The 24,130-nt window shown below is 47.3% G+C and overlaps 1 protein-coding gene across 1 annotated transcript; it reads left to right on the plus strand.

Annotated features, from left to right (window-relative positions):
- Positions 1-1,640: 1,640 nt before the first annotated feature.
- On the plus strand, positions 1,641-23,834 carry Glipr2 (GLI pathogenesis related 2). The gene is made up of 5 exons (XM_042696055.1): positions 1,641-1,727; positions 11,123-11,231; positions 11,565-11,668; positions 13,696-13,773; positions 22,372-23,834. The coding sequence occupies exons 1-5, from the start codon at positions 1,715-1,717 to the stop codon at positions 22,530-22,532; spliced, it is 465 nt and encodes a 154-aa protein (XP_042551989.1). The 5' UTR covers positions 1,641-1,714; the 3' UTR covers positions 22,533-23,834.
- The last annotated feature ends 296 nt before the right edge of the window (positions 23,835-24,130 follow it).

Genomic DNA, 24,130 nt, shown 5'->3' on the forward strand with positions numbered 1-24,130 from the left:
GTCTTTCCAAGTGCCCAGGGAATATTCACCAAGACAAACCACACTTTGAGCCATAAAATAATGGTCAGCACATGTGAAAGAAATCACACAGGATATTTATAGTCCATAATGCAAGAGGCAACTTAGAAGATGCTTTTACCTGGGTCCTGGGAATTAACAAAAAGCCCTCCAATTTTCTATTTGTAGCCATTTCTCTGAGCTATTCTCTGAAGTCCCTTTGCAGTCACCTCATTTTGCAGAAAGAAAAGATTCAATGACAACCATCTTGTGTGGTAAACAAACTGCTCCTCAAACAAGCAATGCCTTCTACTTATTTATCTTTAAAGAAAACATCCCAGTGGTGGCTCACACCTGTAATCCTAGCTACTCAGGAAGCTGAGATCTGAGGATTGTAGTTTGAAGCCAGCCATGACAGAAAAGTCCATGAGACTCTTATCTCCAATAAACTACTCAGAAAAAGCCAGAAGTGGCTCTGTGGCTCAAGTAGTAGAGTGCTAGCTTTGAGCACAAAGAGGCCCAGGGATAGTGCCCAGACCCTGAGTTCAAGCCCCAGGACTGGCAACAAAACAAAACAAAAAACAAAACAAACCAACAACCACGAAAAAAAAAAAAAAAAAAAAAAACAACGCCCCAAACTCAGGAGACCACCTTGTTTCTATTCTGCATCTATAATAAAGTGATAATTTCTCCAGAACTCCTCTAAGGACAAGAACAGCTAATAATGGTCAACCAGGCTCCACCTGAGACTTGGGACTGTTTTAACTATGCATACCTTTATCACCCTCTACCCACCCAACTCTCCCTACTTAACCTGAAAGCAATGTCTGCACCTCAAAAGATGGCTGAAGATGTACTGAACTGCTGTGTTCCGGTGCCGGGCCCCTCACCGTGTCTCTATCTGGTGTGCAAGGGTGAGTGGTCCGACCTAACTGGAGCGTGGACTGTGGGCCTGGGGTCTAAAAGCCAGTTTCAACAACCTAATTACAATGGCAATCCATGACAGAAAGATACCAAAGCAAAGTCCCAAATATTTGGAAACGAACATTTTAAAATAACTCATAAAGAACAAGTCATGAGGGATCTAAGACCAAGTGTGAGGGAATATGGAGGAATCTAGTTGAACCAGTGCCTGACATAAAACTGGAAGGCGAGAATGGGGGCAGATGCACAGGTCCGAGGCAGCCTTGGGCGCTCCCTGGGGAGGCTCAGCTAGAAGGTGGGGGGAAGGAAGAGCCCAGGCCCAGGGAGAGGAGCCCTTTGGGGCTCCCTGTCACTGAGAAGGGGGGACCTGACTGCTGGGTGAGTACTGACCCCAGGTGGCGCGGGCCACAACCGCCCCTGATTGCGGTCCTCGCGGTGCCAGGGTCGCGGCGGGGCCACAGGCAGCCGCGTGCAAGGTGCGCACTGTCCCTGCGGAGCCGGGAGCAGAGACAGTTCCGGAGGGCGGTCCCGAAGGCCTGCGCCTCGCACCTGGAGAGCCCGGGGGTGGAGCTGGAATTCCCCGCGCACGAGGAATTCTCGGGGCCGCCGGCGGGGTGGCCCGGGAGCGGGGCCTGCAGCTGTCTTTGCCTTATAAGGCAAGAGGGGCCGGGCGGGGCCGGGGGCGGGGCCGAGGCCGCCCGGCCCCCTCCGGCCCCATCCCCGAGGCTGGGGCGGTGACCGGGCGCAGCGCACCGCGGCTGCAGCGGGAGCGGAGGAGCGCGCAGAGCCGGCCATGGGCAAGTCAGGTGAGCCGCGGGGCCCTGGGGTCGGGGCGCAGGGATGGCCCTGGATCTCCTAACTCCGGGATCCCAGTCGTCGTCACTCTGTCCCGCCGCGGGCCTGTTCCCCGGGACGGGGGAGGGGGCTCTGTCCGGCTGTGATGCAGGACCCCTGGATGCCTGATGGAGAGGGCCAGCGGCTAAGCGTTCCGATGCAGAGCTCGAGTCGGTTCCTGAGCATCCGGGAAGCCGGGGTGGCCGGTGCGGACACTGGGAGGGAGAGAGCGAGGGGGGCTGGGGAGACGGAGGCGGGGTCCTCCTGGCTGCAAGCCAGAGATGGCGTCAGGGAGGGTTTCCCGGCACTGGGGGGATTCGCGCTCTGCGTCTGGCCCAGGCGTGGCTTTTGCTTTGTTTCAGGACAAAGTTAAGAGTTGGCAGAAAAAAAAAAAGTCCCCGAAGTGTTACAGGATCTCCCCCAACAGCGCGGCTGGCCGCGTTCAAACCTCCCGAGAACACTCTGTGCGTCTTTGCATTCTTCCTCTCCGAGCGCCCTCGGTGCTAGGCCAGCCGCAGAGTGATCTGATCCTCCTTTATCTCTGACCTGTTGCTGAGGATCCCTGAGGCTGTGGCTGTAGTGGTGACTCTCTGTAGTGTAGATCTCTCTACACCCCTCCGCCTCTGGATGTCAGGCATCCAGGCCTGCCATCCTGGCTGGCAAGCACTCTCCAGTGCCCGTGCCTGGCACTCACAACACCTACCACCCTGCCTGACAACCCTCCCTGCTTCTTTTATGTTTGTATGTTTTTGGTACCACTCCTAAGGCTTGAACTCGGGGCCTGGGCACTGTCCCTGAGCTTATTTTGCTGAAGGCTAGCTCTCTACCACTTGAGCCACAACTCCACTTCTGGCTTTTTGGGTGCCTAATTGAAAATAAGAGTCTTATAGACTTTATTGCCTGAGCTGGCTTCGAAACTCCATCCCAAGTCTCAGCCTTCTGAGCAGCTAGGATTACAGGGATGAGTCATTGTGTGGTGCTTCTCCCCCAGCCCCTCCTTCTAAGCTCAACTCTTAGGCCCAAGTTAAGTCCATTCCTGATTCCCATGCAGAAGGACAGAGGGATGGCCAGCTCTGTGCATTCTTCGTTGTAGCCCTTTCTTTGTGGGCCTGGCACAAGTGTTTAGCCTTACATTTGCTTTCCCCAGACTCCTCACTCCTGGCTGTTAGTGATGGCTGTTAGTGATGCATTTATCTCAGCATTGTTCCTGTTTTATAGTAGTTTCGTATGGTGACTCATAAGTCAGCTTCACTGGGCTTCTCAGCCTCATGTGAGGAAGGCTTGGTCCCTCTGCATCTATCTGTCCTCCAAGACCTGGATTCATAAGTTACCAGAATTGAGAGTATGTGGCTTTCTCTGGCATTGGTCCTCACCTGCCTTACTTTGGGTTCTACTGATAAGTATGCTTAGCATTTTAGCCTGTTAACCACTTGCTATATGATGCAGGGCTCTTTCCATTGCCATGCCTATTTCCCCATCTTAACAATGGTCCATATGATCTTGTCCTGTAGAATAGGATGATAGGTGGTGATGGGCAAACTGTGGCAGACGTGAGAGAGCACTTTGAGATTGCACTTGAGAAATCAACTCTTTTCTCTATAAATTTAGAAGAAAATCTTGAAAGCTACATGCTCTCTTTTCTGTTCTTTTTGTCAGTACTGGGATTTGAACACGGAGTTCTGTGCTTTTGCTAGGCAGACACTCTACTTGAGCCACTCTGCCAGCCTTTTAGTGTTTGTTACTTTTGAGATACAGTCTTACTTTATTCCTGATCAGGCTTGGACTGTGATCCTACTATTTGTGCTTTATTGGGATGTCAGACATGTACCATTGTGCTCTGCCATTGGTAGAGATGGAGTGTCATGAGTTTTCCCCCAGTTGGCCTACCAGTCTCCATATCTCAAGAAGGTAGAATTACACCACTTTCCCCAGCTTCTAAAGCTATGTTTTAATCAGTTATTACTGGCTTCTTCCATCATACAGTTTTCTAGAATATGCTACTCTGCCTATTCTACTTTGCCACCCCTCATCAGTTATCTCTGTATCAAGCTGTGGATATCTGTTGTCTTTAGGAGTATTCACTTAGATTGTGAACTGAGTTTTTAAGAAGCTGTTTGGGGTGAGGAGTAAGAGGTAAGAAGAGATCGTGCATGCACTTGTACAGAGGGTAGAACTTACAAAGGGGAAGGATGTGTCTCCTCTCTGATGGACCATCAAAGACTTTTTGAAGAGGTGATTGATCCCAGAAGATCTTGGGAAATTGGGTATTATCTTATAGGTGCATGTCTGGGGTGCCATCCAGCACAGCAGCACTAGAACTGTGCCAGCGAGCTGGGCACCCGTGGCTCATGCCTGTAATCCTAGCTACACAGAAGACTGAGATCTAAGATTCACAGTTCAAAGCCAGCCTGGACAGGCAACTGTGAGACTCTTATCTCCACCAGAAGTGGTGCTGTAGCTCAAGAGGGACAGTGTTCAGCCCAGGCCCAGAGTTCAAGCCCCAGGACAGACAAAAAAAAAAAAAAAGGAAACTAGAACTGTGCCAGGGAGGAAAGCAACTGAAAGCGAGAGTATGGAGGTGGGGGATGGAAGGCTCTCACGGGTACAGACAGGAAAAGACACAGGCTTTCTAAAGAGGAAGAAAGGAGTGGCTTTGCCTGCTGGTGGCTTCTAGTAGGCTTGCTGACAGCTTGCTGTGAATGAAAGGGAAGGGTCAGGCAGGGTGTGCGTCCGGGATGGCAGTGATGCTGTGGGACTGCAGGTACAGGGCGGGCTAGTTTCAGAGGGAAAGGGGACCCATGCCAGAAGCAGGTTGGAGTTGGTTGATTGAAGAACCCTTCCTCTTCCCCCACAACCCAGGAATCTTCTAGAAATACATTTCTAGACTAGCTCCTTCATAGCAACATGTACTTTTGGTTCTCTTCATAAGACTGAACTTCTAGGATCATGGCCAGCTCTTCTAAGGGTCCCTAAGAAACAAAAGTGACTTGTCTGTGTGACCTGGACTTACTGAGCCTTTACAGCACAAGCCCAACCTCGAAGTTTTAGGTCACCAACCTGGACTGCTGCCCTCACATGCAGGTCGCTCACAGAGCTGTGTCCACACAGGGACACTATGTGCCTCCAAAAAGGCTACCAGAAGGAATCAGTTCCTGTCTCTTGAGGCCTGATCTCTCCTCACTACACAGGAGTAGGACGACTCTTTGCTCCAGAGCTGTGTAGAGCAGCAGACATCGCTGTGAGATTATCGCACCCCAGATGTAGCTCAAAGCCCAGAAGCAGCTCTGCCCCACGTCAGAAGACCCCAGTTCTTGCTCTCAGTAGGTCCTGGCTTCCCTACCTGGCCACGGTGCCTTGGGCTCCAATGGAAACCTCTTGTTCCTAATAATAATGATTGCCAATCATTAAGCTCTGGCATTTTATAACACCAAACTTTGTAACAAGTCTTAATATCCTCTCATCTCCAGATGGAGAGATCAGAGCAGGCTTCTAGGGACTATAGTAACTAGCCAGGAATTTTCAGACTGAGGCCCCTGGGTCCTCTGAAATAAGAGGTTGTGTGGGCCAGTTCTACCCTGGCAGTTTGCTTCCATCTGTTCAAAGAGAAAGAGTTTCCTTGCATTAAAGGTATTTTGAAAGCCACAGCTGTCATTCTTGGCACGCAGATGGGGACCCTCTGGTTCAGGAGTGGGGCCTAGCCTCTGGGCAGGCCTGAGTGGAACCAGCAGAGCTGGAGTGGCCTGAGCTGGCTCTTCTCTGCCCCGAGTCCTTCAGCTGTCCAAGGAGAGTGAGAGGCCTGGAGAAAGGCTACTCTCCTAGGAAGTAGATTCCTGTTCCCATAGGCAATTGAGCAATCTTCATGATCTGTTCTTGCCATTAGGAAAAGAGGAGCTGTATGTGCAGTGCAAGTGTGCAAGATTGGGGGCAGAAGGGGGGTGAAAGTATAAATTAGCTCTGGCTCTAACAAGAACTCACTGGATGACCTGAGGCCATTCACAAACTGCCCCAGACATTGATTTCCTCTTTGTAGCAAGGAAAGGAATTCTGCTCTAGGACCTTTACTGTGCCCATGTAAGAGCCTCATTCATCTGTTCTTTCATTCACTCACTCACTCACTCATTCCCTTAATGTCCCAGCTTGGCAGTGCTGAAAACTGCCTTCACATCCCATTTTGTTATCAAACAGCCTTCAAGGCTGGCCTTGAATTCCTGGTCTCCATCCATCCTCCTGCCTCCACCCCTGAAGAGTTGGGATTACTAACAAGCACTTTTGTACCTGGTTTACAGAGCGATTTAAATATGATTAGTCTCCACATTTCCCTTAAAAAAGACCTTAAGCCAGAGGCTAAAGAGCTCTGCATCAAGTAGAGTTGATATTTAACAACTTCACGGTGTTCTAAAACAGTTCTAAAGCTTTTCCATAGGTGAATTCACTTAAGCCTCCTCACGTGAGCCCTGTGAAGCAGCACCAAGGGATTAAACACACAGCTAGAGAAAGGCAAAGTGAGATTTTTACCTCTTGAATTCCCAGAAACTCAGGCTTCCAGAAAAGGAGCCACCCACCAGAAACTTTGCTTTCTTGTTCTTTTTTCTTTTAATTGCCTACTTTCTACACTTCCTTCCTCCTACAGGAGCTTTTCTGCGTGTGTGTGTGTGTGTGTGTGTATGTGTGTGTGTGTGTTGGTACTGGGCCTTCAACTCAGAATCTTGTGCTGTCATGTCATTTTTTTGCTCAAGTCTGGAATCTACCACTTGAACCACACCTCTGCTTCTGGCTTTTGGTGGTTATGTCCTGATTGGCTTCAAACCACAATCTTCAGATCTCAGCCTCCTAAGTAGCTAGATTACAGGCCTGAGCTACCAGTATATGCCTTCTTTTCTACTGCTCTTGTTAGTTTGGGGGGAAATGGAACCCAGGGCCTTGCACATGCTAGGTAAGTGCGCTATCGTTCAGTTGCCTTATAGCCAAATAAAACCAACTTTGTTCCAAAGGCAAGACCTGACTTCTTTCTAGCTGCTAGCCAAAGGGAACTACCTATCCATAGCCCTGCCCTGGCTATGGACTGCCATGACCTCTTTGGTAGAGCCTCTGGGGAGGGTGGAGGAATGCTATAAGGAAGCCTCTGAAGAGGATGGGGAGCCTGTCTCCACCAAAAGCAGGGAGTGGTGAGGCAGAATCCTGGTGAGTCCAATTAGCATTAGAAACTCAGGCTTTTAAAGGGCCCAGAGCCCTAGGATACCTGTGTCCTGCACCCCTGCCTTTCCAGCACCCCCAGGGAGTCCCTGCTCAGTAGCACAGTCCCTGACTTGTCAGTTCCCCTTGGGCATGTCCAGATCGGAGATTCTTGGCACAGAGAAGACACTTCAAAATCTTAATTCTTTTCTTTTCTTCTCTTTCTTTCTTTCTCTCTTTCTTTTTGGTTGATCATGGGTCTTGAACGCTAGGCCTGGGCCCTGTCCCTGAGCTCTTCAGCTCAAAGCTAGCACTCTACCACTTGAGCCACAGTGCCACTTCTGGCCTTTTCTGTTTATGTGGTGCTGAGGAATCAAACCCAGGGCCTCATGCATGTGAGGCATGCACTCTACCTCTGAGTCACCTTTCCAGCCCCTTAATGCTTTTCTTCCTTCCTCTTTTCTCCCTTTGAAGAATCTTCCAGTAGGCAGCTGCTAACCTGGTATCTCTTTCTTCTTGCTGTCCTCGTCTGTCACCAGAGAGTCATTTCTTAGGTGACCCCTCTGTCATGCTTTGTCTGATGACTCTTTGGCTGTGAGGGTAGGGGTACTCTTCCACTAGTGGGAGAATCTGGGCATTGACGTTCCCTCATATGCCCCAGTTTCCTAGTCATAACAATAAGTATAATAGTGAAAGCTCCATAGAATATGGATGATAAGAATTTAATGAGGTAGGGCTGGGAAGGTGGCTCAGTGGTAGAGTGCTTGCCTTGCATGCATGAGGCCCTGGGTTCGATTCCTCAGCACCACATAAGCAAAAAGAAAAAAAGCTGGAAGTGGTGCTGTGGCTCAAGGGGTAGAGCGCTAGCCTTGAGAGCTGAAGAGCTGAGGGACAGCACCCAGGTCCAGAGTTCAGGCCCCACAACCGGACCCAAAAAAAAAAAAAGAATTTAATGAGGTCACACACAGGCCCTGCACCAGATGTGATTGGCCAGCGAATAGAAGGCACCAGCAGGGGCAGATAGGCCTGCCTCCTTCTCTGGCAGGCACTCTGAGTGGTTGTGACTTTGCTGAGCCTCCCTTTGCCCTGCACTCCCCCATCCTGTGGTGGCCAGGGCCTTCTCTGAGGTCCCAAGGCTAGATGGGTTTTCTCTTACTTTCCCCCTTACCTTTATCTGTGTTCTTGAATGATCTACAGAAGTAGGGTGTGCCTCTTGCTGGGTGTGGTTGACATTGATAACTTGTGTCTTTGGGTTGAGACTGCCTGCTGTGTTGGGAGGGGATGCTGGAACTCCCTGAGGGAGAAGTATGGGGCCCCCTTGCTCCCAGCCAGCAAGGTGAGAGAGGGCTCCCCTACTCCCCGTGGTAGGATTTCCTGTGCCTTTGTGGGGTAGGGGCAACAGAGGAGATGGGGTGTGAGGGGAAATGATGACCTGGCTGGGCCAGTGACAGCCGACTTTGTCTCTGAGCTCAGAGTCTCAGAGTCTGGCTGAACACAAACTTTCACTTTTGTTCCTTCTGACGTCTCTCATACTGGAAATGCAGTGACCTAGTTTCCAGCAGCCCTTTTTTTTTTGCCAGTCCTGGGGCTTGAACTCAGGGCCTGGGCACTGTCCCTGAGCTTCTTTTTGCTCAAAGTTAGCACTCTACCACTTGAGCCACAGCACCACTTCTGGCTTTTTTGTGTTTATGTGGTACTGAGGAGTTGAACCCAGGCCTTCATGCAAGCACTCTACCATGAAGCTACCTTCCCAGCCCTGCAGCAGGCTTTTGTGTCTGTCCTTACTGGCCAAGGACATTGCAGGGCCTACAGCACCTTGGGGTGCAGGACAAATGGACCCCATGGTTCACATCATCCTAAATACCTTAACATGGCAAACCTCAAAAGTATACATGAGGACTTGGAACGTGGCTTAGTGGTACAGTGGTAAAGTGCTTGCCTAGCATGCATGAAGCCCTGGGTTCGATTCCTCAGTACTATATAGCCAGAAATGGTGCTGTGGCTCAAGTGGTGAGTGCTAACCTTGAGCAAGGGAAGCTCAGATAGTGTCCAAGCCCTTAGTTCAAGCCCCAGGACAAGCCAAAAAAAAAAAAAAAGTATACATGAAACGTATCATCTTAACCGGATGTAAATGCATTGTCAGTGGTGTTAGGTATATCCACCGTGAGCTGAAACATCTTGTAAAGTCAAAACTGTACTCAGTAAACCACTCCTTTCTGCCTCCCACCCCTAGAAGATCTGAACATTTTTGTCTTTCATATCAACAAGGGGGGTGGAGCCCATCTCTGGCCACCTGCACCTGAGGACCAGGACCTAGACCCCCTGCCTGAAGCCTCGTCATCTTTACCTCAGTCTCCTCTCCGTTCTCACCTCACAGATCTGGATTCAAAGCCCCTCCCTGTCACCCCTGCATCCCATTCTAGAACACCATAGGTTTAGAGATCTCAAGGCTGGGCACTTCTTCTTTGTCAAAGTCCTTGGACACCTCCACTTCCCTGTGCCCTGGGCACAACTCTTCTCCTCTACTGCAGCCAGCCCTGAGCTCTGTGGGGATTGGAAGGGGGGCATACCCTAGTGTCCTTCCTCTTGGGCTCCCACTAGGGATTTCTAGGCATTTCCTTGAAGACCCCGGGAGATGGGGTCTGGGCATGAGATTGAAGAGGACCCATTTTTGGGTAAAAACACCCAAGAGAAGAAAAGCCCTGGTGAACATGACCTGAGGCACAGGAAGGATTGTGGCACTTCCTTCTTGGCCCTGTTGACACCCTTCCTGCCACCACCCACAGCCAGTACTCAAATGACAAGTTCCTGGTCAAACAGGATCAGCCAAGTATGGCCCTCACTCAGAATCCTACCCCTCCGCTAACTACAGAGGAGACTCCTAGATTCCTAACGTGGAAGCCCAGTGCCTTCATAATCTTAGCCTGGCTAGCTCCTATCTTCTAACATTTTTCGATTCTCAAATCAGGAGTCATTTGTCTCCTGACCCCCAAGATCTTACTAGGCCACTCTTCTTCCAAGTCCTCATACATGTTTACTGGCATGGTGGCTCTTAACCTGTTATTGTCTGTTTACAAGGCTGTCTCCCTTCTGTATGTGAGCTTTGGGGCAAAGCTCTGTTTTTGTCTGCTTACCAGGCTGCCTGCCTTCTGTGTGTGAGCTTTGGGGCAAGACATGGCTGATTGGTCTCTGGATTCCTAGCATTCAAGTGGTGTTCAGAGAATGGATGTAGTGGTACTGCTGCTGAACAAATGATGAATCAGTAGATGGGTGATGTTGGATGAGATATAGATGTTGATGTGGATGGATGGAGGAAAAGGGATGTTTGATGATTGATACTTACATAGAAGGATTGATGAAGGAATGAATTGGACAATTGAGTAGAGGAGATGCTGAATGAATAAGGTCTCATTTCAAACGAAAATTGGTATGTCACCTTGCCTGTTCTTGCCTTTACCCACTATTTCCCTGGCCCCAACCCCCACTGACCTCATCTTTTCTGAGTTCATAATGCAGTTGGGCACTGGTTAACCTCTTCCCTCACTGCAGCCACAGCTGATCATTCCTGCCCCCAATCACCACATGGTCCCGAACTCTCCTTACTCCACTTCCCCACTGCCGCCTTCCCCTTCCCCTCCTCCTTACCCTTCCTAAGTCCTCTTTTCTTTACCTGTCACTCTATTATTATAAAGCCCTGAGTGAACTCCATCCACCCCAGCCAGGATGCTTCTCTGGGCTCCCAAATCCAGCCCTTCCCAGCCTGGTATATCTAGTCTCCCTCTGACATTTCCTTTCAGAAGTCCTGTTGCTGATTGGTCCAATCCCCCAACATCTGCTCTCTACTTCCTGCCCATGCCTCATTCAGCAGCCAGCAGAGTCTCTCAGAAACACAGATCTAATCAACTCTTGCCCCTGCCCCCATTCAGTGGCTTCCCATTGCCTTCAATAAAGTCTCAAATCCCCAACAAAGGCCAGAAGGTTCCACATAAATCAAGGGCTTTCAACCTGCAGGATGCTATCTGGGATGAAGGTATGAAGAGACACCATGTGGGATAGGGCCATTTGACAAGGGTTCTGAGGCCAGAAAGGGCAGAGAAGTCTGTTGTGTGGCCTGAAGTCTGAGCTAGGCATTGCTCTGACTTTGGGGGAGTGTTTTCCTCTGTACTGAGCTATTCTCTGTCTTGTCCTCTTTTAGCTTCCAAAGAGTTTAATAATGAAGTCCTAAAGGCCCACAATGAGTACCGGCGGCAGCATGGAGTCCCCCCACTGAAGCTCTCCAAGAAACTCAACCGAGAGGCTCAGCAGTGAGTCTCCCAGCTTCCCAGGGGTTCAGGCCCTTCTCAGGGCTGCCATTGTAGTCAAGAGGGGTCTGCATTTGGGGGGTCAGATACAGCCAGGCTTGAATATTACTATGCCATTTGCCCAAGCAGGTCTCTTTGTTCCTCTGTGCCTTGATGCATTCCTCTGTAAAATGGGACCCCTGGGGGGGGGGGGCAGAAGCCATGAAAGTGTGTTGCTCCCCTATTTCCTCCAAGAGCCTTGGCAAGGGAGGAATACTCAGATATTGCAGCTCTGAGTTGCTCAGAGCTCAGAGGTTCCCTGGACCCACATTGAGAAAACACCATGGATTTCGACAGGTATTCAGAGGCCCTGGCCAGCACAAGGATCCTCAAACACAGCCCAGAGTCAAGTCGTGGCCAGTGTGGGGAGAATCTAGCATGGGCATCCTATGATCAGACAGGTGGGTATTTCTCTGCTTTCCTCCTCTCTGCCCAACCTGAACCTAACGTGTGACCTCCATAGACCTTCCCTGGTCCAGTGCTCTGTATGGCTTAGCCACGGAGTAGTTGCAAGTCCAGAAAGGGGGAAAAAAACCAACAATTGTGTGAGTCTGTTCCCAGGCTGAATTCAGTTTAGAGCCAGCCAAGTACTGGGAGCCAGGGACAGAGATGAGTCAGACTGAGCGTCCCACTTCAGAAGCTCCCAGGCTGAGGGGTGAGGGCGGAGGAGACAGAGGATCTGGACAGTTTCAGCCTGATTCCGAGGCTTTCAGACCAATCCTGGCTACTGTGAACATCTTTCTCCATTTTTCCCCGCCCCCAAATACTGTAGTGCTGGGATATTACCTTTCATAATTAAGGTAAAGAAGTAAGGCTTTTTCCATTTTGGAAATCAAATGGAAAACAGTTCCTCCATCCAAGATCTCAAGCAAAATGTTCTTAAACCCTGAGCAAACTTTCTCAAGCTGTCTGGCTCCGACAGCCCTGAAGTTGGCTTTTTAGGAAAAAATGTCAGGAAATTGTCTCACTCGCTGAAGCGCTTACTAAATCCCAGCTGGACGATGACGTACTTCCTCTCCAGCCTCACATTCCTGGGAGTTCCCTGGGGGGAGGGGGAAGGGGGAGCTCCCCTAGCACAGCCAGGGCCCCCTCCCTGCAGTAGAAGCTTGGGCCTGTGCTGAAAAAGGCAACAGCCCCTTCTGAGGCCTTGCCGTCAGCGTCCAGGCTCCTCCTGACCCCGGCTGTGGTCTTGTGGGCTAGGGAGAAGGGTTTGGAATGCAAAGAGTCTCACTTGGAACTTGGGAGATGTTCCATTCTAGCCTTGGATTACATCAAGTCTCTGGCCCCAGTTTCCCCATCTCATTAGAGAGAGATTGGATACCTCACCCTGGCTGCACACTCATATCTTTTGAAGAGCATTTATCCTAGCCATTCAGGAGGTTGAGATCTGAGGATTGCAGTTTGAAACCAGCTAGGGTAGAAAAGTCCATGAGACTCTTAACTCTAATTAACCACAAAAAGCTGGAAGTGGAGCTGTGACTTGAATGCTAGAATGCTAGCTAGTCTTAAGCACAAAAGCTCAAGAATAGTGCCCAGGCCCTGAGTTCAGTCAAGCCCTAGGACCAGCAAAAACATAAAAATAAAAAAAAACTAATGCCCATGTCGTTTCTCAGAGAAACTGACACAGTGGATTTGAGGAAGGACCCAGGCTCAGGTTTGTTTTAAATGGCCCTCATGAGGCTGATATGTGTTCCATAAACCACTTGTATAGCATTGGGGAAGTTGCTGGAAATCTGGGCTCATAGGCTCCTTCCCACACCTACTAAAATCACAGCTGTGTCTTAACAAGACCCCAGGTGACTAATGCCCACATTAAAACTTGAGAGTTACTTGAGAGTTACTCTCCCTAGGTTAAGGTTCCTCCTGCCCCTGTCCCTGAGCTCAGTAGCTGCTAGGGAAATGCTTCTTACCTTTAGGACCAGTAAGGGCTCTTCATCCTGGAAAATCTTTGGTCTGCTAATCTTGCCCAGTCAGTCACCTTTCTTCCTGTGAGCATTGTAGGAGGCAGGCATGGTGTAGGATGGGGACAGAATCTCCCAGAGCATCAGTCTAAGGTTCTTGGAGTGTCGCATTGACCCTTTCTTTAGAGGCCCAGGGAGGGGGCGCGGTTTTCTCCAGGACCACACAGCAAGTCAGTGAATGGCAGGGATGCTCATGCAAGTCCCCTGCTCCTGGAACCCTTGATCCCAGGCCAGTGCTCTTGCCAACCCCCACACATTCTCTCTTCAGTCTGGTCAAGCTCGTAGAGGATAATTCCCTAGAAGTCTACAGGGCCTCTCACATACACAGCCAAATGTACCTACTCATTGGTACTTTATCAGATGTCCAGTTGTGGGATGGATGGTTTGGAGTTTATGGAGATAAATAAAGGGAAGAGGTTGTCTGTGGACTTTGTTACTGAGTTTAGAACCCTGCCTTTTCCGTACAGGACAGGAAGTGGCTGATAGATGGTATGGTGAAATCAAGAACTACAACTTCCAGCAGCCTGGCTTTACCTCTGGGACTGGTGAGTGACAGGCCCACCAGTAGTCTGGGAAGGTTGGGTGTTTATCTTCAAAGAAGAACTAACTTTCAGAAAGTTAATAACTCTTGCATATTTCTCTAGTTTGACTTTGCCCAGAAACCAAAACTCTCCCCAAATACCTGCCCAAACTATACCCCATCCCACATATGAGCCCCCTCCCCATTCCCCAGCTTAAAGTTCTACACATTCCTACAGTGTGTCCTAAGAAGACTGGATTTTTTTTTTTTTTTTTTTTTTTGTCGGTCGTGGGACTTGAACTCTGGGCTTGGGTGCTATCCCTCAGCTCTTCAGCTCAAGGCAAGTGCTCTACTGCTTGAGCCACAGTACCACTTCTGGCTTTCTATTGGTTTATTGGAGATTAGAGTCTCATGGACTTTCCTGCCTGGGCTGGCTTTGAACCGTGATCCTCAGATCTCAGCCTCCTGAGTAGCTAGGATTACAGGTGTGAGCCATCAGCTCCTGGCACACAAGGAGACTCGATTTTAAGAGAGCTTCTTTTTTTTTTTTTTTTTAGTTAGTCATGGGATTTGAACTCAGGGCCTGGGTACTGTCTCTGAGCTCTTTTTGCTTGACTATTTTGACTATTTTGAGCCACAACTCCACTTCCAGTTTTCTGGTGATTAATTGGAGATCAGAGTATCACAGGTTTTCCTGCCCCAGCTGGTTCTGAACTGCAATCTTCAGCCTCCTGAGTAGCTAGGACTATAGGCCTAAGCCACCAGCATTGGGCTAAGCTCTTCATTCTTCAATGGGCCTCTCTGGTATCTTAAAACATGTCTAAGCAAGGGACCAGTATCTCATGCCTATAATCCTAGCTACTCAGGAGGCTGAGATGTGAGGACCATGGTTAGAAGCCAGCCCAGGCAGGGAAGTCTCTGAGACTAATTTCCAATGAACTACCAAAAAAAGCTGGAAGTAGTAGAGTTGTGGCTCAAGTGGTAGAGCACTAGCCTTGAGCAAAATAACTCTAGCAACATCTAAACCCTGAGCTCAAGCCCCAATACCAGTACCACTAAAAAAAAAAAAAGCATGTCTAATTAGTCATCCTCCCTCAATCCATCTGAATCTCCAGTAGCCAGACTATCTCCTCTCTGGCCCAGGACTCTCCCAGTTAAACTGCAGTAACTCCCTGGACTATTCAGGAAAAGGATCAGCTGGACTTAACCTTCTTTACCAACCCCCCTCTACCTCTTTCTGCTCCTCTCCATACCTTGCCGCCTCCCTTCACCATTCTCTCTAGTCACTGGATCAGCCAAGCTTGGGATGCAGAAAAACTGGATCTAGTGTGGACTTGGGTCTGTTCTGTTCTTTTATCTTCCCTGTCTAAGGGAAAGGAGCATGATGGTGGCTTCTAAGAGGCCTTCAGAGAGCTGGGGGTTCAGAGGCAGGGAAGAGCTTTCTGGAAGGATCCTTGTCCTTCTCTAGGCTGCCTCCAGGTCAAGCAGCCAAACATTTAGCCTATAAGAGCCTAGGTAACTGCTTTGGCCTCTAGGTTCCTTTATTTCTTCACTGGGCTTCATCTGCCTTCCGTCTTTCCTCAAAATTAACACAGACTCCATCTTAGCCCAGGACAGAATTGGGAAGGGTGTGAATCTGTGTAATCAGAGGCACCAGAGAACCTGAAAGGCAGCCGTCAAGGGCTGTCTTCCCTTCCACTCACTCCTGTCCCTCCCATGGGTAGAGTCACCTCTCTGGGTTTCTTCAGAAGTAGGAAATGACACGTTCTCAAAGCCAGTCACAGTTTCCTGTGGTTTACTGCTCACCCTCTAGGGTAGAGGTTCTTGCAACCCTCTGGGCAGAACTCTGGGCCATTTCTCCTCCAAGATGGAGAGCAAGAGGCTACCCAAGGCCTGGTATGAGCACTAACATTTCCACAGAATGAGGGAGGAGGAGTCGTGATGAAGAATGTGCAGACAGAACCTTGTCTTCTTTGAATAAAATCAGATTCCAGATACTGGAAACTTCATAGCTTCTGGAGTTGCTTTACCCATGAACAAGATTGTTAAGCAATCGGACATGTGTCAGAGCAAGTTCTTGGCACTGTTAGTGTGTGTACACACTACTTGATAGTTACCCATGCCAGCCTCCACAGTATTTGAAAGTAGGGCTTTCAAACCATAAGAAACTGAGGCCCACAATGGGGCAAGAGGCTCTGCTCAGATCTTCTGCCCTTTACCTAATGTCTCTTCTTCCCATGGCTCCTGCTATGAGGCTGGAATCTCACAAGTCAGAGTAGGGAATAGGGCTCAACTCCCCATGATTACAAACTACCTGTCCCAGCCATCTCCCACCATACAGGGACAAATCTTGGATAACCAAGCCTTGTGCCATTGCAGACCCACTGGACAACACTTGGGACAGACACACTGACCCTAAGAAAAGAATGGGGCTTTGGGTGGTTGCAAGGCTTATAAGACCCTTGAAGAGCCTCAGGCCCATTCTACCTTGACCTTTCCCAGAATCTACATCCCCAGCTTCTTGTTGATAAACCAGTCAAGGGTTCCCTGCCCTGAGTCCATTGTTGGTGAAAGGGCCTTTGCAAGCCCCTGAAACCAATCCCCACCCTCCCCCAAGCCTAGGCCAGCATCTTGTATGGAAGGACAGAGCCTTGCTCTGTGCTTGACAGTTTAAATGAGATTCAGTTTAAATGAGATTAGAGTGTTTGTTCTGAATGAGTAATATTTTTACACCATATGAAATGTAAAAGCAAGCCATAGAAGCCCTAACTTCTAGCACCTTCCTTCCAAGAAGCATTCAAGTGACACCAGTTTCTTGTGTGCCATTCTAGAGTCATTCTAAGCTTGTACCCGTGTGTGTGTGTGTGTGTGTGTGTGTGTGTGTGTGTGTGTGTGTGTGTGTGTGTGTCCTTTTCCCTTTTTCACACTCTGGGAGTATGTGATGCATTCTGCCCTTGCCAGCAATTGTTCCATTTTAGTCCAGAGAGTTTTTTCATTCTTACTCATTACACATCTCTTACACGTTATCCTTTGCCAGAATATGCTGTAATTTATTCCATATGCTTTCAAAGGTATAGTTTAGAAAGTGGGGTCCATAGCAGGAAAGAGGATGTCCCTTTAAGGAAACAATGAAAGAAAGGAAGAGGGAGGGAGAAGGAAGGAGGGAGCCAGGGAGGGAGAGAGAAAGAGAGGAATGGAAAGGCAAGAGAGAAGGAGGGAAAGATAAATAGGAAGAGGGAGGAGCTGTTGTTAGAAATTACTGTGTATCCAATGGTTGCTAAGGAAGTTGTGTCCTTTAATTAATCTCTAAATACCCCTTATTTAATTAACTCTGTGCGATTGGAGACTTCCCCTACCAGAGGAAAGATTGCTTAGTCTCATCTCTGAGAAAAGCTGCCAGAGGGAGTTTTGTGCTGCTAATGTGCACTTCGTGTGTCTAACCATTTGCTTAGCAACCTGAGGATAAACAAGCAGCTTCTTCCTTGTCTGGGAGTCAGAGCAAGGGATGGTCAATGGCCAAAGCATGTGGTTTCTTAGAAGAAAGCTTACTTGTAAGAAAGGGCTTGAGCCCTGGGGAAGAGAAAGCTCAGAGACTAACGGTAAGGCCTGACAGAACTGCCAAGTGACTGGCTCTGTGGCCATCATCACAATGACCAAGGGGGAAGGGGCAAGAAAGACAAATAGTAAAGAGGCTTGCTTGCGCTTTTTTTTCCCTTTCAATTGTGGGGCTTGAAATCAGGGCCTGGGTGCTATCCCTGAGCTTTTTCCGCTCAAGGCCAGTGCTCTGCCACTTTGATCCACAGCACCACTTTTGGTTTTCTGGTGATTTATTGGAGATAAGAGTCTCAGTGACTTTCCTGCCTGGGCTGGCTTTGAATTGCAATCCTCAGCTGTCAGCTTCCTGAATAGCTAGGATTGTAGGCGTGAGCTACTGGTACATAGCACTTTCTTGCTTTTTCTGACAATAATGTAGATTGAACCCAGAGCGTTGCAATTACCACACAGATGTTTAAGCCATGACTTCAGCTCTATTTTTCTTTTAGTTCTTGCTTTAATTGTATCATCAATGTATGGATTTATTTTATTACTATGTAGCCCAGGCTAGCCTTTAAACACTTGCAATCCTGCCTGCTTCCATTTTCGGAGTACTGGAATTAAATTGTGTACTACCACACCTAGCTCTCCGATTTTTTTTTTTTTTTTTTTGGCATGGGGCTTAATCTCAGGGACAGAGAACTGTCCCTGAGCTTTTGTGCTCAAGGATAGCGCTCTACCACTTTAAACCACAGCTCCACCTCTGGTTTTCTGGTGGTGAATTGTAGGTAAGAGTCTCACGACTTTCCTGCCCAGTCTGGCTTTGAACCTCCATCCTTAGATCTCAGCCTCCTGAGTAGTTAGGATTACAGGTGTGAGCCACCAACACTGAGCTCACAAAGAATTTAACAACTTCAAATCTTTTTTGGATGAAGACAAATAAATTATACCTAAATTCAAGGACTATAGAAATAGAATATAGTTGTGGGGGGAAAAAAACTAATCAGCAAATATTGTTTTAATTCTTACCATTTACTCAAAGATACAAGAGAGATACCAACTTTGTCTGTGCCCTGAAATTAGCCAATCTGCCTATGTTCTCTCTCTTCTCCCTTTCTCCCTTTAATTCTGTGTAAAACATTTATAACAAGGTAGGTATAGTAGCATTTGCCCATCTTCCCAGCATTTGAGAAGTTGAGGCAAGAAAATCTCAAGTTTGATGCAGCCTGGGCCATATGGGAAGACCTTGTCTTAAAAAATAGTAAGAATAACATAAAATTTACCATCTTAACCATTTTTAAATGTGTACCTCATTGGCATTAGGTACATTTGCATTGTTATGAAGTCATCACTCCCTCCTTCTCCAGAACCTTGTCATAAACAGAAAGTCTGTAGCCTTAACACAGTATCTTTCTCTCTCTATCTCTCTCTGTTCCTGCCTGTGCTACTCACTGCTGTACTTTTAACCTTTGTAAATTAACTTCTCCGGTAACTCCTATAAATAGAATCATACAATATTTGTCCTTTAGGGTTTGGCTCGCTTTGTTTAACATAATGTAATAATGTGTTCAAGATTCATCAATGAAGTAGCATATGTCAGAATTCCACGTGAACTTAGGGTCTTGAGTTCAAAGATGGTGCTCCACCACTTGAGCCATACCTCTGCTTCCAGCTTTTTTTGCTGGTTAATTGGAGATAAAATCTCACAGATTTTCTTGTCTGGGCTAGTTTCAAAACTCAATGCTCATATCTCAACCTACTGAGGAGCTAGGATTACAGGCATGAGCTACCAGCACCCAGCTCTGAATTCCTTTTTAAAGCTAAATAGTACTCCATTGTGGGTGTGGCTACATTTGAAGTATCCATTCATCAGTGGACAGTTGGCTTTATATGACTTTAGTCAATTTGTGTAAATTCACAATGCATATGAATGCCTAAATATCTTAATCTTTGCTTTAAATACTTTGATATATTACCTAGAAGAAGGAATACTGAATCTATAGAATTTTAATTTTTAGAATATTATATTTAATGTCTTTTTCTGATCTTGTTCATGAGTGTTTTTAATTAATTTTATTTTGTGTTTATGTGGTACCAAGGAATCAAACCCAGGCCCTTATGCTAGGCAAGCACTCTATTGCTAAGCCACATTCTCCGCCCTATGTTTAATTTTTTTTTGTTTTTGTTTTTGTTTTTTTGGGGGGTCTGGTCATGGGGCCTGAACTCTGGGCCTGGGCGCTGTCCCTCAGCTCTTCAGCTCAAGGCTAGCGCTCTACCACTTCAGCCACAGCACCACTTCCAGCTTTTTTTGTTTCTTTTTGCTTATGTGGTGCTGAGGAATCGAACCCAGGGCCTCAGGAATGCAAGGCAAGCGCTCTACCACTGAGCCACCTTCCCAGCCCCTATGTTTAATTTTTTGAGGTACTGATCCAGTCACAAAAATTTCAACCTCTCTTCATCAACACAATTTATTTGTGTATGTACATATGTGTGTATAATGTGCGTTTTCTGAGACAGGGTTTTGCTACATAGCCAAACTTGATCTAGAACTCATTTTATAGCCCAGGCTGGTTTCAAACTCACCAGCCTCCCTGGTGTTAGGCTTAGTAGAGATCCTTGAATGAAAGTTGGCATGGCTTCAGAACTCAAAACATAGAAGGCCTACACTCCCATTGAAGGCACACCTGAGTCTCGGAGGGGATCTTCCATTGGACTTTCATTCAATTATTGATTGAGCAAACGCTCATTTTACACTTTTCATATACCACACTATACCTAGGTATTGGGTATACTTTGGTAAAAAAAATAATAACAAAAAAACTCCACTTTTTATTTTCCCTATGTGGGGCCAATAGCCTGGTCAAGGAGCAAGCAGTAAGCAAATAATCAAATTTGCCATTGCAACCTATGCACTGGTGGCTCATGCCTGTAATCCTAACTACTCAGGAGGTTGCGAGCTGAAGATCAGTTCAAAGCCAACCTAGGCAGACAAATCTAAGAGAGTCTTATCTCCAATTAACCAGCAAAAAGTAGAAGTGGAGGTATAGCTCAAATGATACAGCACCAACCTTGACCCTGAGTTCAAGACCTAGTTGTGGCATCATTTTTTTAAAAAGCCATTGCAGATGTCCATAATGATGGGAAAGGGAAAGAACAGAAAGTATTCAACGAGTAAAAGGGTAATTGCAAAACACTTCTGTGAACAAGTGACATTTAGCCTAACACATAAGGGACAAGAAGCTGCTGATCACTGAGAGTGTTCTGCAGAGGCCAATGGGTATAAGGCTCCCCTGTGGGAAATAACTTGATGTATTTGAGGAATAGAAAGGAGACCATTGGGCCAAAATATCAATATTCATTCCAGTTACAATTGGAAAGAAGCAAAAGATTTTTTTCCTCCTTGGAGAAGTAAACAAATATGATTTCTGCCTCAATGATTGCTGGCTACAGAAGTTTAAGATTTTAAAAAAAGAAAAATGAAGAAAGCCAAGGTAGATACCAAGAGCCATTCAGGCAGCTATAGAAATGTTCTGAGGGGAAAGTTTGCATTTAAGAACCAAGATTTGTGGAAGAGATGGATTTGAGATTTATTTTTGAGTTAAATTCTTAAGGATTGAGTGGGGGCTGGGAAGGTGGCTCAGTGATAGAGTGCTTGCCTTGCATGCATGAGGCCCTGGGTTCGATTCCTGAGCACCACACAAGGAGAAAAAGCTGGAAGTGGTGCTGTGACTCAAGTGGTAGAGTGCTAGCCTTGAGCTGAAGAGCTGAGGGACAGCGCCCAGGCCCAGAGTTCAGGCCCCATGACCAACAACAACAACAAAAAAGGATTGAGTGATAGCTTGTTGCGGGGTCATCAGGGAAAGGAAGATTGCAGGCTCACTGATAGGAAGCATGTGCAGTGAGCTGCTGTTGAAGCAGGTGGAAGGGTCAGGAGAGGAGTAAGTCTGATGAGTGTTGGAACCAAAATCAAGAGTTTGGTTTGGGTAGATTACATCTGTGAATCAGCCAATTGGAAATGTGCAGTGTGTTCTTATGTCTGGAATGCAGAGCAGAGATTTTAGCTGGAGAAATCAATCTGGGAGCCAGAGAGAGATGCATTTTCCTAAAGTATAGAGAGAAAAGCAAAGAGCTTGAGCCTTGGGAAATGTAAGCTCTCTAGCACTTACAAGGGAGGGAAAAGAGAAGGGACAGTGGGACTGGAGAAGTGGCAACCTATTGTGACATCAAGGAACTCAAGGATGGAGAGTGCTTTGAAAAGAAGAGATGCCAGCTATAGCAAATGTTCCTGCATTGTCAAATAAAATGAAGATTAAAAAGTGACCACTGAGCCAGGCACTGGTGGCTCATGCCTATAATCCTAGTTACTCAGGAGGCTGAGATCTGAGGATCACAGTTCAAAGCCAGCCCAGGCAGGAAAGTCCGTGAGACTCTTATCTCCAATTAACCACCAGAAAACTAGAAGTGGTTCAAGTGGTAAAGTGCTTGCCTTGAGCTGAAGAGCTGAGGGACAGCACCCAGGCCCAGAGTTCAAGCCCCATGACCAAAAAAAAAAAAAAAAAAGATGTGGCTACTAGAAAGTGACACAGTGATCCATGCTCAGAGTACAGTTTGAGAACAAGGTTGAGGCAGGTACCAGGGAGTCTGGCATCACAATTGCTGGATCTCCTGAACTTTGTCATCATCTCTAATAGACCATTAGAAATGTTGAGGTGGCTGAGGTCTATGTACAAGATTGAAAGGATCTGTTTAGAAATCTAGGAGGAGTAGGAGGACAGTGGTTCACAGCTGGCATGAGATTCAAATAAATTAACAATTAAAGCATGTTTGGAGATATGAAAATGGCGGCCTAGTAAGCAGAAAACCCTCACTTCACCACCCTCACTAATACCACCTTACCACCCCCGAAAGAAAGAAAGAAAGAAGAAAGATCCAGAATGATGTGTTTTACCTTTCCTTCCTGATTAGTATCTGCAAAGACCAAGCTACCCAAGCCTGGCAAAATGATTCAAGGCTATAAAAATCTGAACATTTTTCTCAGTTGACCTGCTGACTTGCCTGTTGTCTTCTTTCCTCTATTTATTCTCTACAGGACACTTCACTGCCATGGTGTGGAAGAACACCAAGACTATGGGAGTGGGGAAGGCATCTGCAAGTGATGGGTCCTCCTTCGTGGTGGCCAGATACTTTCCAGCAGGGAACATTGTCAACCAGGGCTACTTTGAAGAAAATGTCCTGCCTCCAAAGAAGTAATTTGTCCAATGGAATGGGAAAGTGGGAGACATAGGAATGCAGCTATTAAGTGCCTAGAACAACGAAAAAAAAAACAAAACAAACCAGCTGCGAGTCTGTCCCTGTGGATATATGTACTTGTGTGTATGATGCGTGTATCTCCTAAGCACACACTTGAATGTATAGCTCTGGATGAACTCTTTCTTAAAGGAATTAATCAATGTTAAAGAAATGAGCATCGGAAGCATTTATCTAGATGGGTACCCACACCACAATTGTATTCTGAGAGTTGGGTAGAGGGAAGGGGAACCAATTAATTTTTTTCTTTTTGTTGATTTTAGGAGCCAATTTCTTTTGTACCTCCCCCCGCCCGCCCCGTGTCCATCCTTGAACATTTTCTATGCCATATATTTGTAATGCTGAGAACTGAAGATCATTCTATGTGATTTTCATGCATTGAGATATCAGTAGATATCTCCGAGTATTAAACCCTCATTTAACTGTGCCATAGGACAGCCTGCATTGACGACCTAGAGCAGCAGCCAGAGTTACTTCACAGAGTCAGTGAGATTTCTCAGTTGGAAGACATGAGATCATCCACCATGCCTCCTGGGATTTGCTAATGGGATTGCCAACGAACAAATAGAGCAAAAGCTTTACTTCCGAGCTCAATGTTACCCCTGGTTTCTGGGGAGTTGGAGTAGGTCTGGAATGCACACATGCACACACACACACACACACACACACACACACACACACACTGCCCCCAGGTGGCCCAGGGGCCTTGTTCTTAGAGAGAGCACTTCACACTGCCTGGGAAACTAGCCAGGAGGCTTGGAGGATGAAGTCAGTGGTATGAGGGTGAGGGTGACCTCACTCAGGGCCCCTGGAGGGAGCCCTCCAGACTCTGCCCTACCCCCATCTTCGAGGCCCCTTCCTGGCAGCTGTGGCCGCAGCTGTGCTGCTGCTCGCTCCTGGAATGTGTGACTAGCCCAAACGATCCTGGGTGGTGTCCCAGACAGGGGCTTAGAAATGCTCATTTGTTCTGTGTTTTGCCTTAAACTATACAAAGTCCCTCCCGAATAGCAGTTTTACAATGTCTCTCTGGGATAGATCAACCCAGATGCCCAACTGAGTATCCCTGAACCAAAGCTTCTCCATCTGCCAGGTTAGCAGGGGCCCAGGGAGAGTTGTTAGCCAGTCATTGAAACAGCTTCCTGAAAGTCTAAGTTGAACTGTGAACACAGTCTTGTGCTGTACCCTTCATTTCATCCAGGGATATTGACTAATAAAACAATAAAAATCTTTTTCTTTTGTGTAATATCTTCCTCCAGTGCGATTTGTTTTGATTCGAAGTTAGTGGCTGAAGTAATTCATTTCCTTGAGTATCTCAACCCCAGGGATTCTTCTAACCCCTCATCTGTAAACCCTGTGCTGCTTAAGTGATCAAGTTCTGTACCATGTGACTTTGCCAGCACACAGCTGATTAGACTAGAGTGAAGACCTGATCTAAAGGAAGGCCATTCATAGGTTTGCCATGAACTGGGAATTTAAGCAATGATACTTGGAAACAATTTACCGGTGGAACTGAAAAAGTGAAGATGTCATGAGTTGGAAGT

Source organism: Dipodomys spectabilis, unplaced genomic scaffold (genome assembly GCF_019054845.1).
Source record: "Dipodomys spectabilis isolate Male_0828 unplaced genomic scaffold, ASM1905484v1 ptg000006l, whole genome shotgun sequence".
Lineage (NCBI taxonomy): Eukaryota > Metazoa > Chordata > Mammalia > Rodentia > Heteromyidae > Dipodomys > Dipodomys spectabilis.